Raw genomic sequence first — 27,538 nt, forward strand, 5'->3', positions numbered from 1 at the left:
TAAAGAAAGTGAACATTGCAATAGTAAACTGTATTCAGTTGTCTAAGGAAGTCCTCAGAGTTCCATGTGTTGGGTATATGCCTCCCTGATGTGTCTTGTACCAGTGATGGCCAAAGCTTTCTGACACTTCATTGTACATTTTTCTTCAGTACTTTAAGTATATTAAGTGATAGTTTTAAAAATAATTCTTCTCAGGAAACAGACATTTGGAAATGATGGGAACACAAAGTGAAGAGAATAATTCTCTAAAATGGGCTCACTGTGCTGACCCCCAACATGTTTTATTTTCCAAGAAGCAATTGACCTGCAGCCCTGTCTGACCTAAGTAGACAGGATATGTCACATTCCTCAGCAAATTACCTGTTAACTGCAGGAAAATGCAGACTCAAGATAATGTTATGGGAGAAACCCAAGAGACATTTGTCTTAAGATCCTGAAACTCTGGAAGATAACAATAGTTCTTCCTCAATATAAAATCTGTAAGAATGTGTGGTTAAGAATCCAGTTAGAAGCTGAGCACAATGGTGCATACCTATAATCCTAGGAACTCAGGAGGCAGAGACAGAAGGATCATGAATTCAAAACCAGGATCCGCAGCTTAGCAAGGCCCTATGTAACTGAGTGAGACCCTGCCTGTAAATAAAATACAAAAGAGGCCTAGGGATATGGGCTCAGTGGTCAAGTGCAATGAGTTCAGTCCCAGGTTCTAAAATAACAACAAAATCCAATTGGAACTACTCAGCATGGGCCAAAGTGACCTAGAGTTGCCATGACAGTCAGTACTTCAAAGTCTGATGTCACCCTGCTCTCAGTCAAAATCCAAAGGTGGACCTGGGCAGAACTTACTGGAAACTTCTCTGGGATTCTCAATGAAACCCAAGTGCATGAGAGGCATGTCTTCCTTCTCCTCTCTGAGACTGTCTCCTTTCCCATTTGCTATATCCCTTTAGTAAACTCATTCCTGTTACTTTGAGTGACATGTCTGAAATTATTTTGAACTGGTCACAAGACTCGGGGTTTTAAGGGGGTCTTCACATTGCCTTAGTGTCTCAGAAGTTCCCAGGTCTGTTAACATTATGTCTTCATAATTTTGTAAGATTTTTGGAAGCCGTATATGAATTATGGGTTTGTTTGAGCCAACATAAGGCTGGGAAGCTGCTTTTCTGTGAAATCCTGTGTGAAATTTCCAAACCCCTGATCATGCTGGTTCTCTGACTTAGCTCAGAGTCTTAATCAAACAACAGCTCCCCAGAAGTGGGCAGAGATGGCTGTGACCTACTAAGCATAAAACAACCTGTTTACCAGAGGATCCCCTGCTACACTGAAATCTTACACCTACTGAACCCCTTTTGTCTGTACTGGTATAACTAAAGCAAACACAGGCTATTTCTTTGTTAGAGTAAGATCCTTCTGCTCTGTTCAATCAAAAACAAAAAATTGATATTTTATATATCCACGGAAAGAAGGAATGAAAATGAGGACATCTAGGTGAACATTTTTAAAGGGATAAGAACAAAAATGAATGAGCTCATAAAACCAAATATTCCCCACATTCTTCTATTGGATAAGAGAAATCAGGTAGGCATCACTACATTTCTAAAGCCACTGACAAATGACTTTGTTTCCTTCATCTTTCAGGAAAGAGGGATGCTGGGGCTGAATGTACAATGAAAGGTAAGCATAACTTCCAGTTTCCTGGAAAACCAATGGAAAACAAATCACAAAACTCTAATTAGAGAACTTTATCTTCAAAAGAGGTGAAAGCTACAAAACAGAATCAAATGGCAATATGAACGCATATGGTTTAATTTTATTTTCTCAAATAATTTTTCCTTGAACTAAAATATTTCTGTCTCTTATATAGGGAGTGAATATCATGAAGATAAAATTTGACTTGACAAAGTGATTTGTCAAAAGCTGTTAGGATAGGTAGTAACCTTGCCATATAGCCTCCTCTAATGGGAGCAACGGGAGGAGCCAGCCTTGGATAAATTTACTCCCTTTTTTTCTTTTTTCCAGTTTTAAAAATCATCTGGCAACAAAACAGACAGCATTTAGTGATGATGAACATCCCAGTTGCCACAAAGGCCAGCAGGAATCCAAGCACATCCAAAGAGTAGTACTGGAACCAGGAGAGATCATGGGCAGCCACCCGGAGGTGTTTAGCTCCTTTGTGGCGCATGACAAACTCAATCCAGAAGACAGCTCGGTCCAGAGGCTTCACTGGCTGATCATGGTGAATTCTTGATAACTTCATAGCATTCTCTTTATATCTAAAGGTGAAACATAAAAGGATCAACTTTGAAAGTAATTTAATCTGTCTGTGCACATGAAGTCAATGAAAGTTTTTCACAAGTCCCATATGGATGATTTAAAATAAATATCAGAGACTTGCCCTGCATATGATATGTTTTTTTCTTTTGTCACCATCTAATGTCTGGTTTTAACTTATGTACTGATGTATTAATATTTCAAAATGGAATTTCAAGAAATTGAGTCAAATTCATTCCATCAGAGGAAATATTTATGAACCATTCTTAGTCCAATAAGTGAGAGAGAAAACACATAATTTGTAAAAGATCAACTTGAAGCTTTAAAGAGGAATCATATTATGGTGTGCAGTGCTTCCTAACTATTCTCTCTGTTTTTCCTCTTCTTTTTTACCCTCTACTGTATTTTCCACTCAGTAGCCAGTTTGGGATTATTAAAATATACACATCTAATTATGAAGCTCTTCTCAAAATTTTCATTATTCATCATACTTAGAATAAAATTGAAGTCTATTCTTGTACTAGTAGATTCTGATGGGTTAGACACTGGCCATGATTTCTGATATCATTTTTTCTCACTCATTCTATCTAGGCATATGTGTCCTTTAAGTTTTATTTTTATTGACTTTTTTTAGTTATATGTAACATTAGAAATAGCCTGCATTTACTTTAGTTATAGCAGTACAGAAAAAAGGGGTTCAGTAGGTGTGATATTTCAGTGTAGCAGGGATCATCTGGTAAACAGGTTGTTTTATACTTAGCAGGAAAATCAAGAAATATAACTTGCTCTAACTCAGCCCCTAGCACTCCTCTCTTCCCATACCCTCCCCTTGCTTCACTCTCTCTACTCTACTGATCTTTCTGAAATTTATTTATACTTTTATTAATTAGTGTTTTTTTTTCACGTATACTTGATATTGGGATTCACTTTGATATATCCACAAATGTACACATAAACTTGAGCCAGATTTTTTCCACTCTTCTTCCCTTTTCCAGCTCCTGCTTATTCCTCCTCAATATCCTTTGTTCACACTATTGATCTTTCCTCTCTTTTGATAAAATTCTCTCTTCTTTTTTCCCTTTCTCCTCAGATGCACCCCATTATTTTGGATTAACTTGCTCATATGAGAGAAATTTTTGACCTTTGGCTTTTTGAGCCAGGCTTGTTTCACTTGGCATGATAGTCTCTAGTTCTATGGAGTTCTACTGGCAAGTGCTATAATTTCATCGTTTAGGACCAATACTCCAATTATGTGTATACACTACAATTTCTTTATCCATTCATCTGTTGAAGGGCACCTACATTGGTTTTATGGCTTGGCTACAGTGAACTGTGCTACTATAAATATCAATGTAGTTGAATTCCTATAATGTACTGATTTTAGATCTTTTGAATATATATTGAGAAGTGGGATAAATGAATCATATTGTGGGTCCATTCCTACTTTTTAGTGTTTTAGGCACATGTGTGTTTTTCCTGTTCCCCAGTGTCACCAATGTGTTCTCCCTTGACACCTTCATACTTTATAATCTCATCTTGCTTTTCCTTGAGCATCCTTTCATACAATACCCCCAGTCTTGCTTTTTTCTCATGGCTAAGATCTTGGCCATCATGTCACTCCTCAGAGGTACTTTTCTTGGCCATATTAGCATAGCAGCCTTAGGCATTTCTTCTATTATTTTATGTTGTTTTAAAAGTATTTCAAAGTAATATAAAATATATTACATTTTCTAAAATAAGCCCCCAAGAGTACAAGAAAAACAGAGCATATCCTAAGGGATCACCTGGAAGTATCACAATTAACTTTCAGGGATGGTGAAGTAAGGACACCTATGTACCCACTATTGGATCAAATTATAGGATTTGTAGGTCATATGTAATGCCACTTAGAAGATCCTTAAGAATCAACTAGAGGACTTAAATCTGATAATGAAATACAAACTCAGAAAAGTAACAGTAGACAAATCACCACACAAAACACAATAGCTTTTTTAATATACAAATAAAAATCTCAGTGAGAAAGAAATCAGAAAAACATTTTCAACAATACCTTCAAAGAAAAATCAGTAGGAATAAATGTAATCAAGGAAGTGTGAGTTTTGTACAATACAATTTATAGAATATTGAATAAAGAAGATACTAGGAGATGGAAAGTCATGAATCAGCAGAAAGAATACTGTGAAAATATCCATCTGGCTGAAACCAATCTACAGATTTAGTAAATTCCCTGTCAAAATACCAATTGAATTCTTCACAGAACTAAAATAAAAATCATAAAATTTATATGGAAGCCCCAAAGACCCCAAATATCCAACGCAATTCTGAACAAAAAGAGAAATGCTGGAATTATCACAATTCCTATTTTAAAATAGGCTATAGAGCCATAGTAACAAAAATAACATAGTGTGGGATAAAAAGAGTCACAGAACAATGAAATATAATAAAAGCCCAAGAAATAAACCCATAAAGCTATAGTCATCTGATTCTTGAGAAAGGTGCCCAAAATATGCATTGGAGAAAAGAAAGTCTTTTCTAAAAATGGTGCTGATAAATCTAGAGAGCCAGATGTAGAAGATTGCGGCTTAATCCTTAACTCTGACCCTGTACAAGAATGAACACAAAATGGATAAATGACCTGAGTATAAGACCTGAAACTTTGAACCAACAAGAAGAATCACTTCAAGATATAAGCACAGGCAATGACTTCCTGAATAGGACTCCTATATTTCTGAAACTTATAGGAAGTATCAAAAAATGTGACTCACCAAATTAAAATGCTTCTGCATAGTAAAGAAAACAACCAGCACAGTGAAGAGGCAGCCTATAGAATAGGATAAAAACTTTGCCCTCTCCTCTTCTGACAGGATTAATATTCAAACTACATAAGGAATTCTAAAGGCTTAATACCAAAATATTCTCCAAATAAACCAATCAATAAATTGGCCAATGAACTGAACAGACATGTTATGATTTGAATATAAGATATCCCCCCCCATAGCTCATATGATAGTGCAGAAATGTTCAGAGGTGAAATCATTAGATGATAAGATTTACAGCCTCATCAGCAGATTAATTCATTTGAATGGAAGTGAATGCATTCCTGGTGGTAACTATTCCTAGGGTGTGGCTGGAAGGAGATTACTAGGGGTGTAAACTTGGGCATTATATTGTCCCTGGATCCTTCTCTCTCTCTCTCTCTCTCTCTCTCTCTCTCTCTCTCTCTCTCTCTCTCTCTCTCTCTCTCATTCCTGGTTCCCATGAGCTCAGTAGCTTTCTTCTGCCATGATGTTCTGCTGTGACTTTCTACCTCATCTTAGGCCCAGAGCAATGGAATTGGCTGATTGGGAACTGAACCTCTAAAATTATGATCTAAAAAAAAATTTCCTTCTGTAATTTAAATTCTTCTTGTAAGGTATTTTGGCCACAGGGGGGGAAATCTGACTATAACCAAATATATTTTAAAATGTTCAACATTTTGACATTTTAGCCAACAAGAAAATGCAATTAAAACTATGCTGAGATTCCATCTCAGCCCAGTCAGAATGACTATTATCAGGAATCCAAATAAAATAATTGTTGGCAAAGATGCAGGGAAAAGGGAATACTTATATACTTTTGGTGGAAATTGGAAGTAGTGCAGCTAACATAGAAATTAGGGTGAAATTCCCGCAAAAAAAAATAAACATAGAACTACCAATAGTGAATATATACCACTTCTGGGTATATACTAAAAGGAATCAAAGTTATCATACTATAGAGGTACCTGCATATTTCACTCTTCATGGTACAATCTACAGTGGCCAAATTATAGAACCAGCCCAGGTTTCCATCAACAGATGAATGGATAAAGAAAATGTGATATCAAGAACACACACACACACACACACACACACACACACACACAGGAGAGAGAGAGAGAGAGCGAGAGAGAGAGCGAGAGAGAGAGAGAGAGAGTATTTTTGAGCCATAAATAGGAAATATGTCATTTGTAGGAAAATAGATGGAAGTATACATTTCAGTAGTAAGTGAAATAAGTAAAAGATCAGAAATACAAATATTTCATATTTCCCCACACATGTGGAATCCGGCAAGATAGGTGATATAAAAGTAACAGGAAGACTGTTATACAAGAGGAAAGGGATCCAGGGAGAAGGAGGAGAGATTGTTAGGAAAATGAAAAGTCTTTTAGGACATAATAAAAAACTGATATATTCATATTTAAGTCTGATGTTTTAATCTGTATTTTCTTTTTCCTTATAAATTGTTTTATGTCTCTTTTCCCATTCTTTCTTAATTTCTCTCAGAGTATTTTTATTATTCATTGTGTTACTATTTTTTTCTTGGAAATGTAGTTTTGAACTTGTCCATTAAGTGATACCTTCCTTAAACAATAATACTATCATTAGGAGAAATGAGAGTTGAGTTGAAGACAGTCATTCTACCTTGAAACTATATATTCCATATAATTTCTTTTTGCAGCATGGAAAAGGTTAATTATTGAAGTTTTGTTTTATCAAATATCATGAAGAAAATTTTATTGTGCTTCTAAGATTACCACAAAGTTAAAAAAAATCAACCATATGGAATGTTAGGAAAATATTTGCAAATCATATACCTGATGAGACTTATATCCATAAAAAATGGAGAAATATTAAAATCAATAATTAAAATATAAATAACCTGATTAAAAATGAGCAAGAGGTTGGAACTAACATTTCTCTCATGAAGATAAGTGAATGACCAAAAAGCATATAAAATGATGATCTTAGCTATCATGTAATGCAAGTCAAGAGCACAGTGAGCTATAATTCTTTTTACTAGGATAGTTATGATAAAAGAAACAGGTGATAATAAATGCTAAAAATGATATGGGAAAATTGGAACTCTCTTATATTGCTTTTATGCTGCAAAAATTTTTGCAACTACTTTGAAAAATAGTTTGGCAGATCTTAATACATATAAATTATCATATGATCTAACAGTTCTATAACTAGCAATTACCAGAAGACATGAATACTTATGTTCATACAAATTATGCACATTGTTCATAATAATCAAAATTGGAAACAGAAACCTTTATTAACTGGTGAATTGATAAGTTACTTTGAATATGTCAACCACACAATGTTATTCAACAATAAAAAACAATAAAGGCTGACCCTTGGCAAAGCATAATGAAACTAACAGCACTAGTGAAAGAAACCATTGAAAAAGACAATAATTTTTATTATCTTTTTTGTGAAATATTTAGAATAGGATGATGTATAGAGTCAAAAAATAAATGGAGTTTGCCTAGTCTAGGAGGCAATAAGAAATGACTTCAATGCATTGTCACATTTCTTTGTTGTGACAAAATTTCCAAAAATTATAGTATTTAAGGGTTTTATAACTATGGAAACATCAAATGTATTTGAATTTGAATTCACACTTTTTAATTCAGATATAAATGGTATATTGTGTGTTATACATCATTAAAATCTGTGAAAATATTAATACTGATGAAATAATTTTTGAGTAAAATAGTTTATGGTTGCAGAAATTTTAAGCATGGATTTAAGATACTGTCATATCTCTTCCATGAGTTTATCATTCTTTTCTTGTGAAGATCCTGTAATATTTAAAAATTAAATCTTCATTGCAAATGGCTCAATATGGCAAACAAAATGGTGCAGTAATCATTTACCTATGTAATTTATAAGATCAATGCAACTTTGAAATACTTACGATATTTGGAGTTGTATATAACTGTGAAATAGTAATGGTTAAACTAGTTGAAAATAGATTTAATATGGGTTGAATCTTTTTTTTTCACAGTTATATGTTCTAAAATTTATTTTAGTAATTAGACAGCAGCCTCCCTTCCAAAATATCACTCAGAACTGGGCATTTCCCAAGTCTTTTAAATACATCTCATTTGTAAAACCTCTATTTCACATTTCTGAAATAAAGTTATTTGTCGTATGCTGATTGTTTTAATTAATTTCCAGTCTTCTAGTTCACCAGTTCTTGTAGACTTTATGATCTATAAGTCAGACATAAAAACCTCTTAACCTATTGAGGTAATATTCGCATTGGAACTGGCAGTTCAATGCTTCAGTATCCTCATGGGTAAGCCAGTACTTCCCTAGATCTCCACTCTCTGAAATTCTATCACCTGTAAGTTTTGTATATATCAGAGCATCTGTGGAAAGGAGTTAGTTTCATCATCTGAACCATGAACCATAAAATAAAGATTAAGAGAAAAGGGCCATGGGTATCAATCAAAGCCATTCAAGTGTTACACTTGTAGTAGAATAAATTTCATAGTTACTTAAAAGAGAAGAGTTGTTTTCTTTTACATTTGAAAAGAAAAGGAGAATATGGATGAACTAAGATTTCAGTGGATATTTATGGTTCATAATTAAAAGGAACTACGTCCTACTAAGACCCCTTATAACTTCTAAACTTCTAAACTTTTAAACCTGCAATGTGAGGACATCATTTTCAACAGGATGAAAAGTAAACGATATGGGAGGGGAAGAGGGTGGCATGGGGTTATTCAGATGGTGGAATGTGATGATAATTATTATCCAAAATATAGGTATGAAGACATGAATTGGTGTGAATACACTATGTATACAACCAGAGATATAAAAAGTTGTGCTCTGTATGTGTAATAAGAATTGTAATGAATTCCGCTGTCATATATAAAAAATTAATTAATTGAAAATATTACCCTCCTCAGAGTGGGCTAAAATTTGTACACATTGATGAAAAGACAATCCTTCAATGAATACTACCCAATGTCAAAGTTGTTGTACTCACAAAGGGTCATTAATGACCATCCTCAAGGCCTTGAGAAGATCTGCACTTGTCAGTGTTCTGTATTCCAACCTAATAGCTGCTCCCTTGGCCTTCACATGAACAATGTTGTCAGCTTGATCCGCAAACAAAGGAAGGCCCACCATGGGGATCCCATGGTAAATCCCCTCATAGACACCATTGGCTCCACCATGAGTTATAAAAGCTTTGGTTTTTGGATGACCTAGAATTGATTTAATGTCAGAAAAAATATTAATTTAAATCTTAGAAAGAAAGTGAGACATGTGTATTATAAGACATTAAAGGGATCAGTGTGTATTTTAGATGACAAATTATTATAAACATGACCCTGCATTAATTATTTTTTTTCATATCTCAGAGGAATAAGCACCTTAGTCCACTAGAGTGCTAACCGAAAACTACATGAAAGACAGAGAACATGACTTGAGACTTGAATATTTAATACAACATTAATAGGTAGAAAGAATAGAATATTTTTTAGTAAAAGAATAAATATGCACTTATGAAAAATAAGGTCATGAAGGAGATTTTAGCATATTATCTCATTAAAAAACTGAAGTTGCTAAGTTTGCTATGTAGCTTGTCCATAGCAGCAGGGAATAGGATGGTGATGGTACTGAATTCAGAGAAAAGAGAGCCTACACTTCATTACAAAATATGTTTGCACTTCATAATGAAGATTGTGCATTAATTTCTAGAGAAAATAAAGTGTCACTATCCATAAAAAAAATCCTGGATGCCATTTTGAAAGATATTTGAAATATACCTGCAGGAGAGGAAAGAATAAGTGAAAGACATACAAAAACACAGAGAGACAATCCAGGAACTCAGTGAAAAATTCTTGCAGAGGTAATTGCACCAGAAATAAAGATAACTTGGATTCTGTATATAATGATGGTGTATATTAAAATTGCAGCTTTTTGCTTTGTTTTTTCAAACCATCCCTTGGCCTGGAAAATAGTTAAAAAGAAGTTGAACATTGTGTTTGATTTCTTTTAAGTAACCAGTATTGAATAAAAGGTTTCCTGTCAAATTTTTAGCATCCAGATTGATGGTACTCATGCTTTTCGGACTTCTCTCAGAGTCTTACCAAGAAGGTCATTCTGGGGGATCCAGTTGTATATTCGAGTGTTGGGTCCTAATTTATCTGGCTTCTTGCCTTGATATCTCCAGATGACCTGTTTGGTAAAGAATATGCCTTATTCTATGATTTAAAGTTTAATGTTATAGCAAGTTTGCATTTAAAAATTTAAGAGATCATCTAGTCAACATTTAACACATAAGGAAATAAGTACAATTTTTAGTAATGAGAATTATGAAAATACAAACTAAAACTTCATAATTATTTTGTTTTATGCAATTTTATCCTAGATTTCATTTTCCAAACTAAAATCATTATGTTTATTTCTTGTGAGTGACATAGATTAGACAGGACATGTATTGTTTAAGATGCTTATTTCAGTTTTCATTGTTTTTTATACATAAAAGCAAACCAATGCAGTCAGCTACTGTTAGAAATAAATGAATGCTAAGAATTACATGTAACTTGTATTTGACTTCAATTTATTAAACCCTACCTAAAAGAAACCTTTTACTGGTACTTATGGACCTTGACTCACACTTCTATCAATATTGGTGAATTTGGAAATTCCTTAAGTTTTAAATGGAAGAACCCATTTACAACTTAAAATAATTGCAAGGATATTGAAATAAAGTTCAAAATTGTGAGGTTGCTAAATTTTTTAAAACTGTGTGTTATCATTTAATGATGTAGTACAAATCTTGCTAGTAGTCTTATATATCCAAGATATTTTTTTATGTCTAGGAGCTGACTCTGGAAATTAAAAGCAATCTTCATGAACTGGAGTATAATTTCTAAGTGCTTATCCTCTATATGCAATGGGAGCAGCAAAGTAAATTTAGGTCTACAGAAGGAAAAATAATTGTGCAATTAGGAAAAGCCTATATCAGATAGGAAACTACAAAGCAGATGGAAAACACTCAAAGACCACAAGAGTTGTTATGTTAGAAATTTTGGTATTAAAGCATTTTGTGGAGGTGGGAACTTTTGAATTTCAGCCCATGCCAGGCTTGCTTCTGCTTGACTCTTCCTTATACTCTCTTCTTCCTTCTTAAAAGGTATTAGTCTGATGTTTTAGAAGCAAAGTCCTTTGAGGTACATTTCATAATGCACAGGGTCCATTTCAAAGGCAGAACTAATCTCTACACTTTCTCTAATTGTCAGACGTTGTCAGGATCCTGTCCACTAGTGCAAACTGTTTTTTCTTTTTCTACAAATACATGTAACTTAGTGGGAATTTGGCCCCATAGTTTGGGTAGCCTTTCTCCTCAAAATTCCAGGAACAGTTTCTTAAATAAATTTATACTTTTTTAATGGGGAAGGGATATATTTTGGGCTTACCGTTTCAGAAGTTCAGTACATATTGGCAGACTCCATTGTTCTGGGCCAAAGATAAAGTAGAATATCATGGCAAGAATACTATTCTTAAATGAGGTTAAGCAAGGAATAAGGGATTGCCTGGGGTATCTAAAATCATGATAAAATTCAGCCTTCTTCAATACCTGCTTAGCATTATTGTGGTGGTTTTGAGTTAACTTTTTATAGCTTTCTGATAACATTAGCCATGTATATAGTGCCCTCAGGGATCCTGCAAGGAAAAGGAAGAAGTACCCAGAAAGAATGTGGTATCTGTGTAAGTAAATGCCTGTGATACCCTTACAATGAAATTTCACAATGGACTTGTGAAATATATTCTTTATGATCACAATGTTAATATTAACATGAATTAAACACTCTCTACTGTTTACAATTACCACACATATTTTTGTTTAAAACATGATATTTGAGATCAATTAGAGATATCACTATAGGTTATGCTTCATAAAGGATGCTTCATTAAGCAAACCCTTTATAAAGTTTAACATACTTTTTACATATTTGGCCACTAAGAGGACACTTTTGCTTACCTTTTGTGGAATCTGTGCAAGGGCAAATGCAATTATATTAGCTTTCTCTTGTGGCATGTTAGAAACCATCGACCCCAGAGAAAATACCACAATACCATTTTCTCCAGAACTCTGTACAAATTCTTCCATTTCCTGTGAATAAAACATTTGCTCCATCAAAAAAGATGAAGAGAGAGGGGATACAAGATGTCAGATTAGAGGAAGGCTGCCTTCCTAGTTGCTCCAAGGATCCAAATACAAGCCTTGAGAATACTGCTTCTTAGTGAGGTGGGTGAAAGAAGGATTTTACTAAAATTCAATACTGGACAGTGAGAGTGTCTCAGAGACTCAGAAGTTTGGGTTCATTAAACAAAGAAGATTACATTGAAACCAAACTGTTTGTGGAAGCAGCTACAAGCAGTAGTAATGGTGCTGTCTACCACAGACAAAGGAAAACTGCAGGGAGAAACACAGTGGACATATTTGGTATGAAAAAAACCTAAGATCAGAGAAGCAACATGAACTTAGCTGATCCAGAGGCTCCACTGAGCACTTGTGATTGAAAAGTGCTGTTTATTTACTGCCTGGGGAGAGATGAGGTGGATTCATCTTGAGGTGGCCTTGCTCCAGTCTCTGTTACCAGAACTGGGAGATCTGAGCAAACACTGCTAGAATGTTTACTGTGTGGCCTAGAGTGTACCTAGCTAAATGGGAGTGAAACAGGTATAGATAAGATTTTACCCCAGGGGATTCAAGTCAAAAAAGCAAAGGGGCAGCACAATTTGCTTTTCCTTTGAGCTGGTGGCTCATGTGACCAGCTGAAGTGGGTGAGAATCTGAAGGAGGAACTTATCTAAATGTTCAGGGACTGAGCCTAGGAAAGATGTGCAGGTGAACAGCAGAATGTGTGGAAGATCAGCCCCACTGTGAAATGAGTATAATTCTCAGGAGGCTTCTGAGATTCAGACTCTCTACAGAGATAAGCAACTGCCAGGGCCTAGGTCTGTGTCCATCTAATTTCTTCAGAGTATATACCAAACAAAACCCCTGAGGTCTGATTAGACCTAAGTTTCCTCCATAAGAACTCATAGAACCCTGTAGCAACCACACCTCAGGAGTACATAGATCTGGTCTGTGAACACAAAGCTCCAACTGACATTTCTTCCCATTTCAACCTATGTCATACTGGTAAGCAGGGAGGCTGAGGATTATTTCAAACACCTTCAGTCTTAGGCTATTCCCAGTGGTAGCTTGGAGAGAAACACAAAAAGAGGAAGGTAATGACAAAATCCAATCTTTGCTTTTACTCTCAGTACATAGCTAAAAAAGAAATGGAATGATAAATAGTTGAGTATACTCAGTAACCATCCATTCTGACTATTTTGGCCACCTCAGTGGAAATGATTCCTTCATTTATCATTAAGAATATTTTTACCTTTTCTTATTCTGTCTGTGTGTTTGTGTATTCTTCCATTACTGATTGGTTTATGGACATATATACATTTCTTTCTTTTTTTCAGCATTATTATAATGTAGCTATTTTTCCTTGCATTGTCTTTTGAGAGTGTTTTTTGATTGATCAATCTATCTATCTATCTATCTATCTATCTATCTATTTATATATATATATATTTGTTTTGTTTTGCATTTTTTAATTGTTTGTTTCTGTATCTCTCTTTTATTCTCCTGGTTATAGCAAAAATCTATCCTCTATTTTTCTCTCCATTTATTTATTTCTCTTATTTTTCCTCCATCCTTATAACTCTCACTTGCTCTCTCTTCTGCATTCTCTTTCTTCACTGTTTAAAATTTCAAACTTTTTTTCCCTATCTTCCTGTCTCACATTATTTCCTCTTAGTGACTGTAATTTTGCCATCTTTAAACTAATTGGTTTATGTAACTCTTGATCCCACCTTTAATGTTGTTGCAATTATTACTTCTGTGGATGACATAGTTGACACCTGTTTCTTGTCTTAATGTCAGATTTAGTTTATATTTTTGCACTGATTCATTGTTGGCAGTTGCTGACCCACTTTTTCTGTTTTTTGTAGCAATTAACATTTTAGAAGTCATAATAGAATCCAGGTATTTATTTCAATGCTGTATTTTATTTGTATCCAATGTTGTTATTGTTTATTTCCCCTTATTCTTTGAGTAGCTGAATATCTACAATGACACTACAGGTTTCCAGGGTAGAGAAGTGCATTGCTGAAATAAATCCAACCAAAATACAGTTCATCTTGCTCCACATGAAAATTAACTATACTTTAATACAGAGACTAATAGAGATAAAAACTCAAACTAATGATAAGACCTCAAATAGAAACAGCTGGGGGTGGGTTCATGGTTTCCACTGCACAGGAAAAATAGAATTAATTCAAAGGTTGTGAACACCATACTTATAAAGGAGTCTTAATCCAGATCAGTTCACAACACTTTGGAATTTTTTTTTAAATCAGGCAAATATTATGCCTTAAAATTGGAAGAGGCCTGGGGTGTGACTCAGTTGTAGAGTGCTTGCCTAGCACACATGAGGCACTGGGTTTGATGCCTAGTACCACATAAAAAAACTAACTAAATAAAATAAAAGTATTGTGTCCATCTGTAACTAATTTTTTTTTTAAAAGTATGGAAGATAAATCCCTTCTAACATATGCATAAAACCCAACACAAGACTATAAGAATTATGTAAAAATAAGGTAACATGAAATCACTTAAAAGTTCCTAATTTAGCAACAACTGATGCCAAAGATATTGAAATTTTTAAAACATCAGGTATACAATTCAAAAAGTAAATTATTATAAACTATAATCAATGAAATTATCATATTTTAAAATGAATTATAAAAATGATCAATAAATTCCAACACAAAAAAACAATTGAATGAATTAAAAAAATCATCACAGAATATAAATGAAAAATTCAACAAGATAGAAATATTGAAAAAGAACCAAACATATATCTTGAAAGTCAAAGATAAAATAAATCAAATAAAACGGTCAGTTGAAAAATCTTAATAATACAGTAAACAATATTGAAAACAGAACATCAGATATAAAAGAAAAAGTGACAAGCTTTGAATATTCAGTCAGTATTAAAGTAAAGAAAATAAGCAACCATGATGATAATAATTGTTTAATGAAAGACTCCATATAGAAGAAATAAAAAACAAACCTTGAAGTTCACAAATGAACAAATAGGATGGGAAGAGTAGCTAAGCAAATGAGAAATAGGACCACATTAAACATACATGAATCAAAATGACAGAATTAATAAGCATCTCTTTGTAATGACATTGAATATAAATCATCTCAATTTTTTAATTAAAATATATAGTCTGGAAGAATGGGTTATAAAACAAGACCCAATGATATGTTGTTCATAAACAACACACCTTACAGGTAAAGACAGCTATAGGCTGAAAGTAACAAGATAAAAATTGATACATAATGCAAATGGAATCAGAAAATAAGCGGGATTATCTACTCTTATCTGACAAACAGACTTCAAGCCAAAATTAATCAGAAGAGACAAAGCTGGTCACTTCATACTGGTAAAATAAATAATCCAACAAGAAGATATAACAATTACAAATATTTAAGTCATAAACATGGATCCAACTAATTACATAAGAGACACTAGTCAAATTGAAGCCTTGGTTAGACCTGAATAAAATAATTCTTGGGAATTTCAACACAATTCTCTCATCTTTTGATAGGTCATCCAGACATATAATCAATAAGAAATCTTTGGACCTGAAAAATATTATAAGTCAAATGAACTTATGGATATCTATAGAACATTTCATTCAACAGCATCTGAATATACTTTATTCTCAGCAGCTGAAGAAAACCTCTTCCAAAACAGACAATATTTAAGGCAACAAAGCAACTCTCATCAAATACAAAACAAGTGGTATTACTTATTATATTCTAACCAGGTCATAATTGGATGAAATTAAAAATCAACATGACAGAACCATACAGAAACTATATGAACATATGGAGATTGGACAATCTCTATTGTATAAAAATGGATTATAGAAGAAATTAAGGGAGAAATTTAAAAATTCTCAAACTCAACTGAGAATAGTAATACAACCTCTGGCACAGATTGAAGGAATTTCTAAAAGAAAAGTTTATAGCTATGAGTTCCTGTATAATAAAATCATGAAGATCCCACATAAAACCTATTTTTTTATTATTTCAAGGCCCTTGAAAAAGAAGAACAAACCAATACCAAATCCAGTAAAATAGCAACAAGAAAAAATAAATAAATAAGAGAGAGAAAACAGGAAAGAAAGAAGTCAAATTATTAGTTTGTAGATGATATGATCCTATATCTAGAAGAGTCAAATGACTCCAACAAAAGACTGATATTGCTAATAAATGAACTTGACAAAGTAGCTGAGTACAAAATCAACATACAAAAAAATCAATAGCTTTCTTATATAACAGCAATGAATCTGCAAAGAAAAAAAATCAAGAGAATTATTTCATTCACAATAGCCTCAAAACAAAATAACAACAACAACAACAACAATAAATACCTAGGAATAAAACTAACAAAAGAGTTAAAAGACCTCTAAAATTGAAGATTGAAATTATAGAAGACATAAAATAAGATGAAAAGACCTCCCATGTTCATGGATAGGTAGAATTAATATTATTAAAATCACCAACTATACAAAGCAATATACATAATATATATATGTAATCCTCATGAAATATCAATGACCTTCTTCACAGAATTAGAAAAGATAAACCTAATATTCATCTGGAAGAATAAAAGACCCATAATAGTCAAAGCAATTATAACCCTAAAAGCAATGCTGGAGGCATCACAATGTCTGATGTCAAATTATACTACAGAGCTATAGTAACAAAAACTACGTGGTATTCACATGAATAAGACATGTTGACCCGTAATATAGAGTAGAAAACACAGAGAAAACCACACACATGCCAAAAACATACATTGGAGAAAAGTTTGCCTTTTAAATAAATGATGCTGGGAATATTGCAGAAAAATGAAACTATACTCTTTTCTCTTACCCTGCACAAAGAATCAACTCAAAATGGATCAAAAATCTAGAAATTAGAATGAATACTATACAACTCCTAGGAGAAAATGTAGGGTCAACACTCCAGCATATAAGCACAGGCAATGGCTTTCTCAAATAGAATATCTAAGGGTCAGGAAATAATTCCAAGAGTAGATAAATTGGAAGGCATCAAATTAAAAAGCTTCTGAACAGCAAAGGAAACAATTAGAATTGTGAAGAGATAACTTATGAAATGGAAGAAAATCTTTGCATTACACCTTCTGACAAATGATTAATATTTAGAATATGTAAAGAATTCCCAAAACTTTACACCAAAAAAATCAAACAACCCAAATAATCAAAGAGAAAATGAACTAAAAAGATGCTACTCAGAAGAATAAATATAAATAGGCAACAAAAATATAGAAACAAAAAATGATCATCATTAGAAACAAGGGAAATGAAAACTACACTGAGATTTTATCTTTCACCAGTCAGAATAGTAGTCATTGAGAATAAAAAGAAAAATAAATCCTGTAGGGGATATGCAGAAAAAATTTTTTACACTATTGGAGGAATTGTAAATGAGTACAACCACTATTGAAATCAGTATGGATAGTTTTCAAAGAGTAAGCATGTAAATATCATATCACCCAGTATACCATTTCTCAGTATTTACCCTAAAGAATTAAAGTCATCTTATAACAGTGATACATGCATACCCATTTTATAGCAGTACAACTCATAATACACAAACTATGGAACCATCCTAGGTGTCTGCCAATGGATGACTGAATAAAGAAAATGTAATATATATACACAATGGAGTTTTATTCAGCCAAAATAACAAATAAAATTATGTCATTTTACAAAAAAAATATGAATGGAATTAGAGTCTTTTACATGAAATAAGTCAAACTCAGAAAGTCATGGGTTGTATATTTTCTCTCATATTTGCAAGCTAGAGAGGAAAAATGGAAAAAATGAAGGTTGATCTCATGGAAATCAAAGGGAGATCAGTGGAGAAAGGGACCAATGGGAGGGAGGTGGGAAAGGAAGGGAAATTCCTGGGAAGTTTTATAGGCCAAATTATTCTGTTATATTGTGTACATATATGATTATGTAACATCAGATCTCATCATTATGTACACTCAAATGAACCAATAAAAATATAGGAAAAGCAGAGAAATTATTGGTATGTAAACTAAGAAGAGAAAAGCATGTATTATTAGAATTTGGGAGTTATGAATATTTTTAAATTGACCCAGTCACTCACTTTTTTTGGAAAGAGATGTGTGTAATGACATAGAAGGCTCCATTAGGCTTACTTGTAGAAATAAGTGTGTGTGTGTGTGTGTGTGTGTGTGTGTGTGTGTGTAAGAAATGACATAGAGCCATTAAATAGTAATTGAAGAGATGATGTTAGAAATTATTATATGTAGACTCTTAATTTATAATTTTATTCATTACTAATGTTAATTTTTTTTTGTTAAACACTATAGCTAGCACTTGGTTATAATTCTTATTGTTATAGTACTTCACTTGATTTTATTCCAGGATTTTAATCTGGATGATTTTTTAGTTTGGAATTTATAGTACTTATTTCGGTCCTTGTGAGCCCAGAAGTAAAGTTACCTGTGCATAGGATTTTTGTACATTTTAATGTTTCCTCTCTCTATACTATTTCATTCCTTACTTTATAATTTGTGAGAGTTTCCCAAGTTTTCCTCTATAATAGCTCATAAAAACTGAAGATGCACAAACACTAGCATTCAGAAGATTAATATTATTGTTTGGATTTTCTTTTACATAATTCTAAGGATCCTAACAATCCTGTACATGTCCAGAACTATACTGATCCATAATCAGCATTTTCACTGCATTGGAATGATACATTTACTTGAGTAATAATATCTTTGGATTATTTATATGTCTCATCTTTTTCCCTGAAATTTTTTAATGATAATGAAGTTCTATGAGAATGAACTGTGTATCAGTGGCTGTAAAGAACCCTTAGTTTTCACCTCATTATGAACCATGGGAGCTCTTGCACCACAGTGGGACTTCCTCTGGCCCTTGTATAGAACAGGTCAGCTTGTTGAGTAGTTCATTCACATATAGTAGCATTGCACTACTCCTAGGAACTTGTGACACATCCAGTTATTTTGTGATTCCAGTAACCTAGAGCAACGTGTACAGCAAATTTTCAATATATTTTCTCCCTGCACAAAATGTTCTTAATCTTGTATTGTACAAAGATTTTCTCACTACTACTGTCTTATAAATATACTCTTTTTTAAAACCAATTAATCCCTGACATAGACAGGTCCCAGTCCAGTCTTTCTGCAACATTATTTTTAAAGGAAAAATAATTTAATCATATGAAAATTTGGAAGAGCATGAAAAAAGTATGTAATGTTTAAGAACATTTGCCAAAATGATCTTTGGTTCATTTAGAGATACTGTTGGTTCAAAATTTGAATTTTTTCATTGTGGTCTTTTTGTCTGTTCATGTAAGTACATGAATAGATACATGCACATATATAATGTAAATGGAAGATTAAAATTCCATTGTATATATAAAATTGTTCTCACAAAGAATAATATTATTATAATCGGTATTTTGCCTTTTAATCTCCAACTAAACTTGTGTTATGACTTAATGTAGTTAAGCATTTATTTGTAAAGTAATTGTACTGAGCAAGGTGGTACACGCCTGTAATCCCAGCAGTTCAGGAGATTAAAACAGGAGGATCTCAAATTCAAAGCCAGCCTCAGCAATGGCAAAGCATTAATCAACTCAGTGAGACCCTGTCTCTCAATGAAATCTAAAAGAGGGCTGGGAATATGTCTCAGTAGTTGAGTACACATGAGTTGAATCCATAGTACCAAAAGAGAGATAAAAATAAAGATATAAGTAAATAAAGTGATTGTGATGATGTGGTATGTACCAGAATAACTTTTAAGATCATTACTTAATGTATAACATCACTTAATGTGTTAATTAATTAATGTAAGACTTTTTTTCCAATATGTATTCTATAAGTAACTTCCATGAACACAGATAACTTTCATTTGATTTTTTGTTTGTATAATTACAATTGGTATACTGTGAAAACCAAGACTATTTGCATAGTTAAGAGTATTGATACATTTGGATCTTTGACATTTTGACAACTTTCTATACTTAAACAATAGAGAAATTGTCTGGGAATCTAATTATTAATGGAAAGGCAAGTAATTTGGGGGAGCATTATTTTATATAATAAAGATCAAGAAGACAGTGTTTGTAATATTGACTTGTATTCTAACCTTGTTTATTCTATTAAATAACACCTGCTACTATTATTCCTTATCATGATCACACTGCTATCTACCTTCTCATCCTCCTCCTCCTCTCTCTGCTGTCTTTCCTTTTATTGACCTGGTCAATTTATCCTACTGTGAATGAGGAAATCTCTCAAGATCAGAGGTTAATAGTTTAAAACTTACAATAACTCTGTCTCAGTTTTTAGTCAGAACTTTCACTAACTTTTGTTTTCTGTTTGTATTATATGGAACTTATCACACAAAAAATAATTTTATTAAATATGAGGCTTGAGTAAGATCTCAATATATTGGTGCCTTAAAGAGGTAGCAAAAAAGAAACTCTTAAGAGATCACATAACAGTATGGCAAGTAATGTTTTCTTCTAAGCATTGTATTTATTTAAAATGTTTTAGACTCTTCTGTTTCCTCCTATGAAATATTATCCTATTTGCTGACAGAATGATTTTATAATTGTAAACTAAAGGGCTGTGCTCAGAAATAAATGACAAGAAAACTTAGATCATCATTGTGTTTGCAATTTTCTATGATCATTCTGTCGGGAAATTGTGATGTTGAGGCCTAAGTTTTCCAAGGGAGTTTTCCTGAGGTGTCCTCTAAGGTTGGCATATGGCAGAAAGCTCTCTCAAGGTAACATCCCTATCATGATCTAAGATGTAGTAGTCTGAGTTCTCAGGTGCATTTGTTCAAATCTGGAGTGAAGACAAGTAAAGGCCACACATTCATATCACTGAGAAAAGCAATTACTTTAAAGCTAAAAGGTTGTGAAGAGCTTGAACACTTACAATGTAATTTCAGCAATTCCATTTACTCATTTGATTGCCAAAACTGATGCATTTACCTTTAAGTAAATTGATGGAATATCTGTTACTTAGGTTTTTGGCTGAAAATAGAGTATTGATTTTTCAGAAATCTAGTTTCTTTTATATATGAAATTGTATCCACTGTACCTGGCACATATTATCTAATTAATATTATTGGTAATAGAGCTATCATACTGTACTTGGGTGGCCTACATTTACAAGGAAACATCTATGGTAATTTGTTTCAGCTAAATTGTGAGTTTCTATCTCTCAATTTGAATATTATCCAAATTAATGTATACAGCAGTGTTTAGGGTATGCTAAAATGAATTAAATGTAAAAATACCCAAATACTACTATTTCTAAGTGTTAATTCTACATTTTTGGTACAGTTGGGGTCTTTAAAAATAGATAACAAAGTTCAGCTTTTCAGAAGGAAAAATAGTTTTATAGAAACAAAAAGGAATAATTACAATATCGAATATTGCTATGGATCCTATGTTTGTACCAAGGACATTGTGTATCAGTATTATCTACTTTTTCCAGGTAACACAATATGAAGTTTGACTATTAATAGATAAATAAGCATAGTCACATGTAAGAACAACATCCATGTTTACATCATTTGTTATCTGCAGTCTTGCAAGAACTTTCTGAGTGGTTCCTCTGCATTGTCTTTTCCTCTAAAATCCTGCTTGGTGACTGCATTTTGAAATTTTTCAAAATGGAAACTTTATTCACATTTCTCTTGTGCTTAACTCTTTTCATTGACTACCCAATTCACTTCACAGATATTTTAAATAACTACTAAGTATCTGGCTTTCACTTACCTCTCTAGCATCATCTGCACTTTGCTGAGCCTTCTCCTGCTGAACTACTCTTGAAGTTCTTGGGAGTTTCCCTTACTATTGTATGTGCCTTTCCTTTTGTGTCTTCCTCTCTCCCTCAACCCCTTCTCCTATCCTGTGGATTCTTTAAAATTCACCTTAGTTATTCAGGCTTTTAGGATTTTTTTAAATGATCTTTGCTGGAGGTTTCATTAGTATTGTATGATTTCCTTATGATAACACACACAAATTTATTACTTATTACAGTGTCTGTACCCAGAAGGAATATAAGGTCTGGTTGATGCAGAAAGTGTGTCAACTTTATAACTCTCTATATCCAGCACTTATCTCTGGTATATGACAGTCACTTAATAAATATTCTTTGTATTTATTAGAATAAATTATTGATTCTTTATTATGTATTACATAATGAGGGCCTCAATTTTCCTGATTATTCTGAAGGATGCCTGATAACCTATTTTCCTCTGTGACAATAATGAAATACCATTACATGTGATGGCATAGAAATGCCTGGGTCTATAATTGGCAGAACTCTTTATCTTGCTTTTCATATCTCTGAGTTAAACACTCTGAATTAAGAATGCAGAGTCATTTCTACCAAAAATCTTATTCAAACTGAACAAAACAAACAGGAGAAGATTTACCTTAGGAAGGAGTTTGGCAGGTTTACAATGGAGTCCTCCAACAAAGTCAAAATTTGGTAAAAGTGGACGAGGAAATTCTAAATCCCAATAGGTTCGAATGAGCCAAAAATCAGCTTTCCCCATTGTCTCATATATTGTAGTGGGTCTCCCTGAAAGGAGAAAAGAGAAGAAAGGAAAATGAGAGACATGTACCTTGAATGCTTCATATATTTGCCTTGAAATGAGTTGGATTTGTGTAGGCAAGGTGTTCAAATGCACATGTGTATATGTGTTTTCTAGAGCACACTTTTGCATACTATATTTGATGTTTTACATAAGTTAATACGTACATAAACTAGTTCTGTGTGTACTTTCTAGTGTTCCATTAGTATATTTACAAACACAAATAATTAATTTATTAACCTACGCCTCCATAGAAGTAAACACACATTTTATTTTCTTTCTAAAAGTATAAAAGTAACCTAAATTTTTAGAATCTTTGTGATATCCATTAACAATCAGTGTTCCTGTAACTGTAGAGATATCTTTGCTAGGAGTAGTCAGTCTAATTCTTACAACTGAGCAAACCAGGATGTAGGCTCCCTGTTTAACTCTCTTATTGTTTCTTTTGCTGAGAAAAAACTTTTTAGTTTGAGTAAGTCCCATTTGTTGATTCTAGTTGTTAACTCTTGCACTATGGGTGTCCTATTGAGGAATTTGGGGCCCGATCCCACAGTATGTAGATCATAACCAACTTTTTCTTCTATCAGATGCCGTGTCTCTGATTTAATATCAAGCTCCTTGATCCATTTTGAGTTAACTTTTGTGCATGGCGAGAGATAGGAATTCAGATTCATTTTGATGCAAATGGATTTCCAGTTTTCCCAGCACCATTTGTTGAAGATGCTATCCTTCCTCCATTGCATGCTTTTAGCCCCTTTATCAAATATAAGATAGTTGTAGTTTTGTGGACTGGTTACTGTATCCTCTATTCTGTACCATTGGTCCACCCGCCTGTTTTGGTACCAGTACCATGCTGTTTTTGTTACTATTGCTCTATAGTATAGTTTGAAGTCTGGTATCATTATACCGCCTGATTCACACTTCCTGCTTAGCATTGTTTTTGCTATTCTGGGTCTTTTATTATTCCATATGAATTTCATGATTCTTTTATCTATTTCTACAAGAAATGCCATTGGGATTTTGATTGGCATTGCATTGAACTTATAGAGAACTTTTTTAATCCACACACTTCAGATAGAGCCCTAATAACCAGAATATATAAAGAACTCAAAAAATTAGACAATAAGATAACAACCCATTCAATAAATGGGCCAAGGACCTGAACAGACACTTCTCAGAGGAGGACATACAATCAATCAATAAGTACATGAAAAAATGCTCACTATCGCTAGCAGTCAGAGAAATGCAAATCAAAACTACCCTAAGATACCATCTCACTCCAGTAAGATTGGCAGCCATTAGGAAGTCAAACAACAATAAGTGCTGGAGAGGATGCGGGGAAAAGGGCACTCTTGTTCATTGCTGGTGGGACTGCAAATTGGTGCAGCAAATTTGGAAAGCAGTATGGAGATTTCTTGGAAAGCTGGGAATGGAACCACCATTTGACCCAGCTATTCCCCTTCTCGGTTTATTCCCTAAAGACCTAATAAGAGCATACTACAGGGACACTACATCGATGTTCATAGCAGCACAATTCACTATAGCAAGATTATGGAATCAGCCTAGATGCCCTTCAATAGATGAATGGATAAAAAAAATGTGGCATTTATACACAATGGAGTATTACTCTGCATTAAAAAATGACAAAATCATAGAATTTGGAGGGAAATGGATGGCATTAGAGCAGATTATGCTAAGTGAAGCTAGTCAATCTTTAAAAAACAAATACCAAATGACCCCTTTGATATAAGGGGAGTAAACAAGGACAGGGTACGGACAAAGAGCTTGAGAAGAAGATTTACATTAAACAGGGATGAGAGGTGGGAGGGAAAGGGAGTGAGAAGGGAAATCACATGGAAATGGAAGGCGATCCTCAGGGTTATACAAAATGATATATAAGAGGAAAGGAGGGGTAAGACAAGATAATATAAATGGAAGAAATGATTTACAGTAGAAGGGGTAGAGAGAGAAAAGGGAAGGGGAGGGGAGGGGAGGGGAGGGGGGATAGTAGAGAATAGGACAGACAGCAGAATACATCAGACACTAGAAAGGCAATATGTCAATCAATGGAAGGGTAACTGATGTGATACAGCAATCTGTATACAGGGTAAAGTTGGGAGTTCATAACCCGCTTGAATCAAACTGTGAAATATGATGTATTAAGAACTATGTAAGGTTTTGAACGACCAACAATAAAAAAAATAAAAAATAAAAAAAAAACAATTGAGCAAACCATTCCCTTGATCCTTGATTCTTCAAGTGAACTGTAATGATTTACTGAGCATGCCTGAATTCCTAGTGACCTCTACTGCATTTGCTTCATATTAAGAGATTAATAGTATTAACTTGGTAAAAAATATACATTTTTGAAAGTAACAGCCAGAAAGTTTACACAAATATTAAAATAGAGATTGATTCTGATGCTTAATTTAGTTCATATTGTCTTAAATGGTAAATGCAGTTTAAGAAATATAGACTTATAAGGTGTGGTTCCAATCTACACCAAGGTTTTAGGCCTTAACACATGATTTGTTTGTTTTTATCAAAGGAATATGAAATATAAGTTATCATAATTTATAACTTTCTGTGCTTGAGATAGAGACACTTTTAACTGTGAAAGAATCTTCACAGCAATGCAAATAAATATTATTTTAATTTCTAACTGAGTAAAAAATTCTATTCAAAAGTAAACAATTTCCTCCATGGTCATATATATGGTTGTGCTAGTAATACATGTGTATGTTATTAATGTACATATCTATCATAATTAAAACATTTAGTGAGATTAATAATGACTGTCCTTAAAGATGAAAAGAATACTAAAATGGATATGTAATTGCTCAGAGAAATCTTCAGTGATTCAATTTACAGGTTATTATTTCCTAAAGCATTTTGAATAAGTAATTGCCACTGGTTTCTAACTGGCCCTATAATATAAGGGCCCTTTTGTATTGGTGAGACTACTTGTTCATCTTATATTATCATTCCATCCTTTTACTTACAGAAAAGAAAGTTCTTCTGATTATGTATTCATGCAAGCTCAGCTTCAAAGTCACAAGAAATTTAGGTTTCACAGTACCAATTAAAGAACCAGCTTACCTAGAACTTCACTGTAAAACTGATTCCATTTCTTCACATCAAATGTCTGGAACCAAAAATCAAAATAAAGCATATACATTATGTTTTTAATCCGATCCATGAATGTCATTTGATCACTTAATTCAGACATCACAATGGGCACATAGGAAGGAGGGAATGTAAGTCCCCCACTATACTTTTCATATGTATAGCCAGGAGTAAAGCGGACACTGTATACAAATGGTACATTAAGTAGCTCAGCCAGTAGCTCACCACAGGGACCAATAGCGTCTGCAAGAACAACATCAAATTTTGATTCATGTAGTTTCATCATAAGTTTCTTGTTTAAAACTACATTTCTGCAGAGATCTTCAATTGTATCAGAATATTGCTTGAAATTTTTTTGCACTATTGAAAAATATTGCCAGAAATCATCTTTTGGAGTATCATAAATCCATTCATGGATCCCTTTGGTGATACTTTCTTCCATTTGTTGTTTACTTGAAGATGCATGGTAAATCTCAAAATTAATAGCAGATGTTGTGTTGGGATTAATAAGAATGGAAGCTGTTGATGTCAGAACAGTCACTTCATGACCTCTCTGGATAAGTTCATCCAGGATTGTCTTTAGGTTGATCCAATGGCTGTATTCTGTGGGCCACACCAGCACTTTTCCACAGCTTCCAGAGCTAAAGTAACACATCAGTTGTATCAGCAGAAAAACTGAGTTCCTTTTCACAGACATCTTGGTGCAATGCAATGCTTCTGTTACATTAGCAGCTCTTCTTTTCTTCAATTCCTCAGGCTTATATGTCTCAGGATAAATCAATCCAAAGTTAAAGTATAACTCTTGCACTTCAAAGTACAATTGTACAGGCTGATCATGTGGATGATAGAAGGACAAACACAAGGTAGAGTACATCAAGGTTATAAAAGTTTATATGCCCTAGAAGGGTTCATATGTCCGGTGGTGCCCCTCTCTCTTTCTTTCTCTCTCTCCCTCTCTCCTTCCAGGTGCTGACATGACCTGAGTGGCTTTTCTTTGCTGGGACTTCCCTCAGGATGTGCTACTTCACCTTAGGCCCAGAGCAATGGAGTTGGCCATCAATGGACTGAGACCTCTGAAATTTTAAGCCCCAAATAAACTTTTTCTCCTCTAAGTTGCTCTTAGGTATTTTGGTCACAGTGATTAAAAAGTTGACAAAGTAATCACACCTCTCAATATTTTACAACCAAACCTCAACAGAAACGTGGGTGGTGACAAGCTATGTTCAAACCAGAAGACTCCCTTACTGAAAAATATGATTTCAGTGATGCAGATACTTGAATGATGTCTACCTTACTATTTTTAAGAGTTATTGTTAATGCTTTTTAACAGTAGAGTAAAACATTCTAATCTAATCTAATGTTACTGGTTTTTTAAATATATTCTTAGAAGCATACAATACATAGGAACTGGGGCTGGATTGTGGCTCATATGTAGAACACATCCCTGACATGTGTGAGGCACTGGGTTCAATCTTCAGCACATAAAAATAAATAAATAAAATAAAGTCAACATGTCCATATACA

The 27,538-nt window shown here is 33.5% G+C and overlaps 1 protein-coding gene across 1 annotated transcript; it reads right to left on the reverse strand.

Annotated features, from left to right (window-relative positions):
- Positions 1–1,790: 1,790 nt before the first annotated feature.
- LOC101974782 (UDP-glucuronosyltransferase 2B31) lies at positions 1,791–26,772 on the reverse strand. The gene is made up of 6 exons (XM_005333283.4): positions 25,988–26,772; positions 22,727–22,875; positions 12,082–12,213; positions 10,184–10,271; positions 9,076–9,295; positions 1,791–2,273 (listed from the first exon to the last, which is right to left on the reverse strand). The coding sequence occupies exons 1-6, from the start codon at positions 26,709–26,711 to the stop codon at positions 1,994–1,996; spliced, it is 1,593 nt and encodes a 530-aa protein (XP_005333340.2). The 5' UTR covers positions 26,712–26,772; the 3' UTR covers positions 1,791–1,993.
- Positions 26,773–27,538: the final 766 nt, after the last annotated feature.

This window comes from Ictidomys tridecemlineatus, chromosome 9 (genome assembly GCF_052094955.1).
Source record: "Ictidomys tridecemlineatus isolate mIctTri1 chromosome 9, mIctTri1.hap1, whole genome shotgun sequence".
NCBI lineage: Eukaryota > Metazoa > Chordata > Mammalia > Rodentia > Sciuridae > Ictidomys > Ictidomys tridecemlineatus.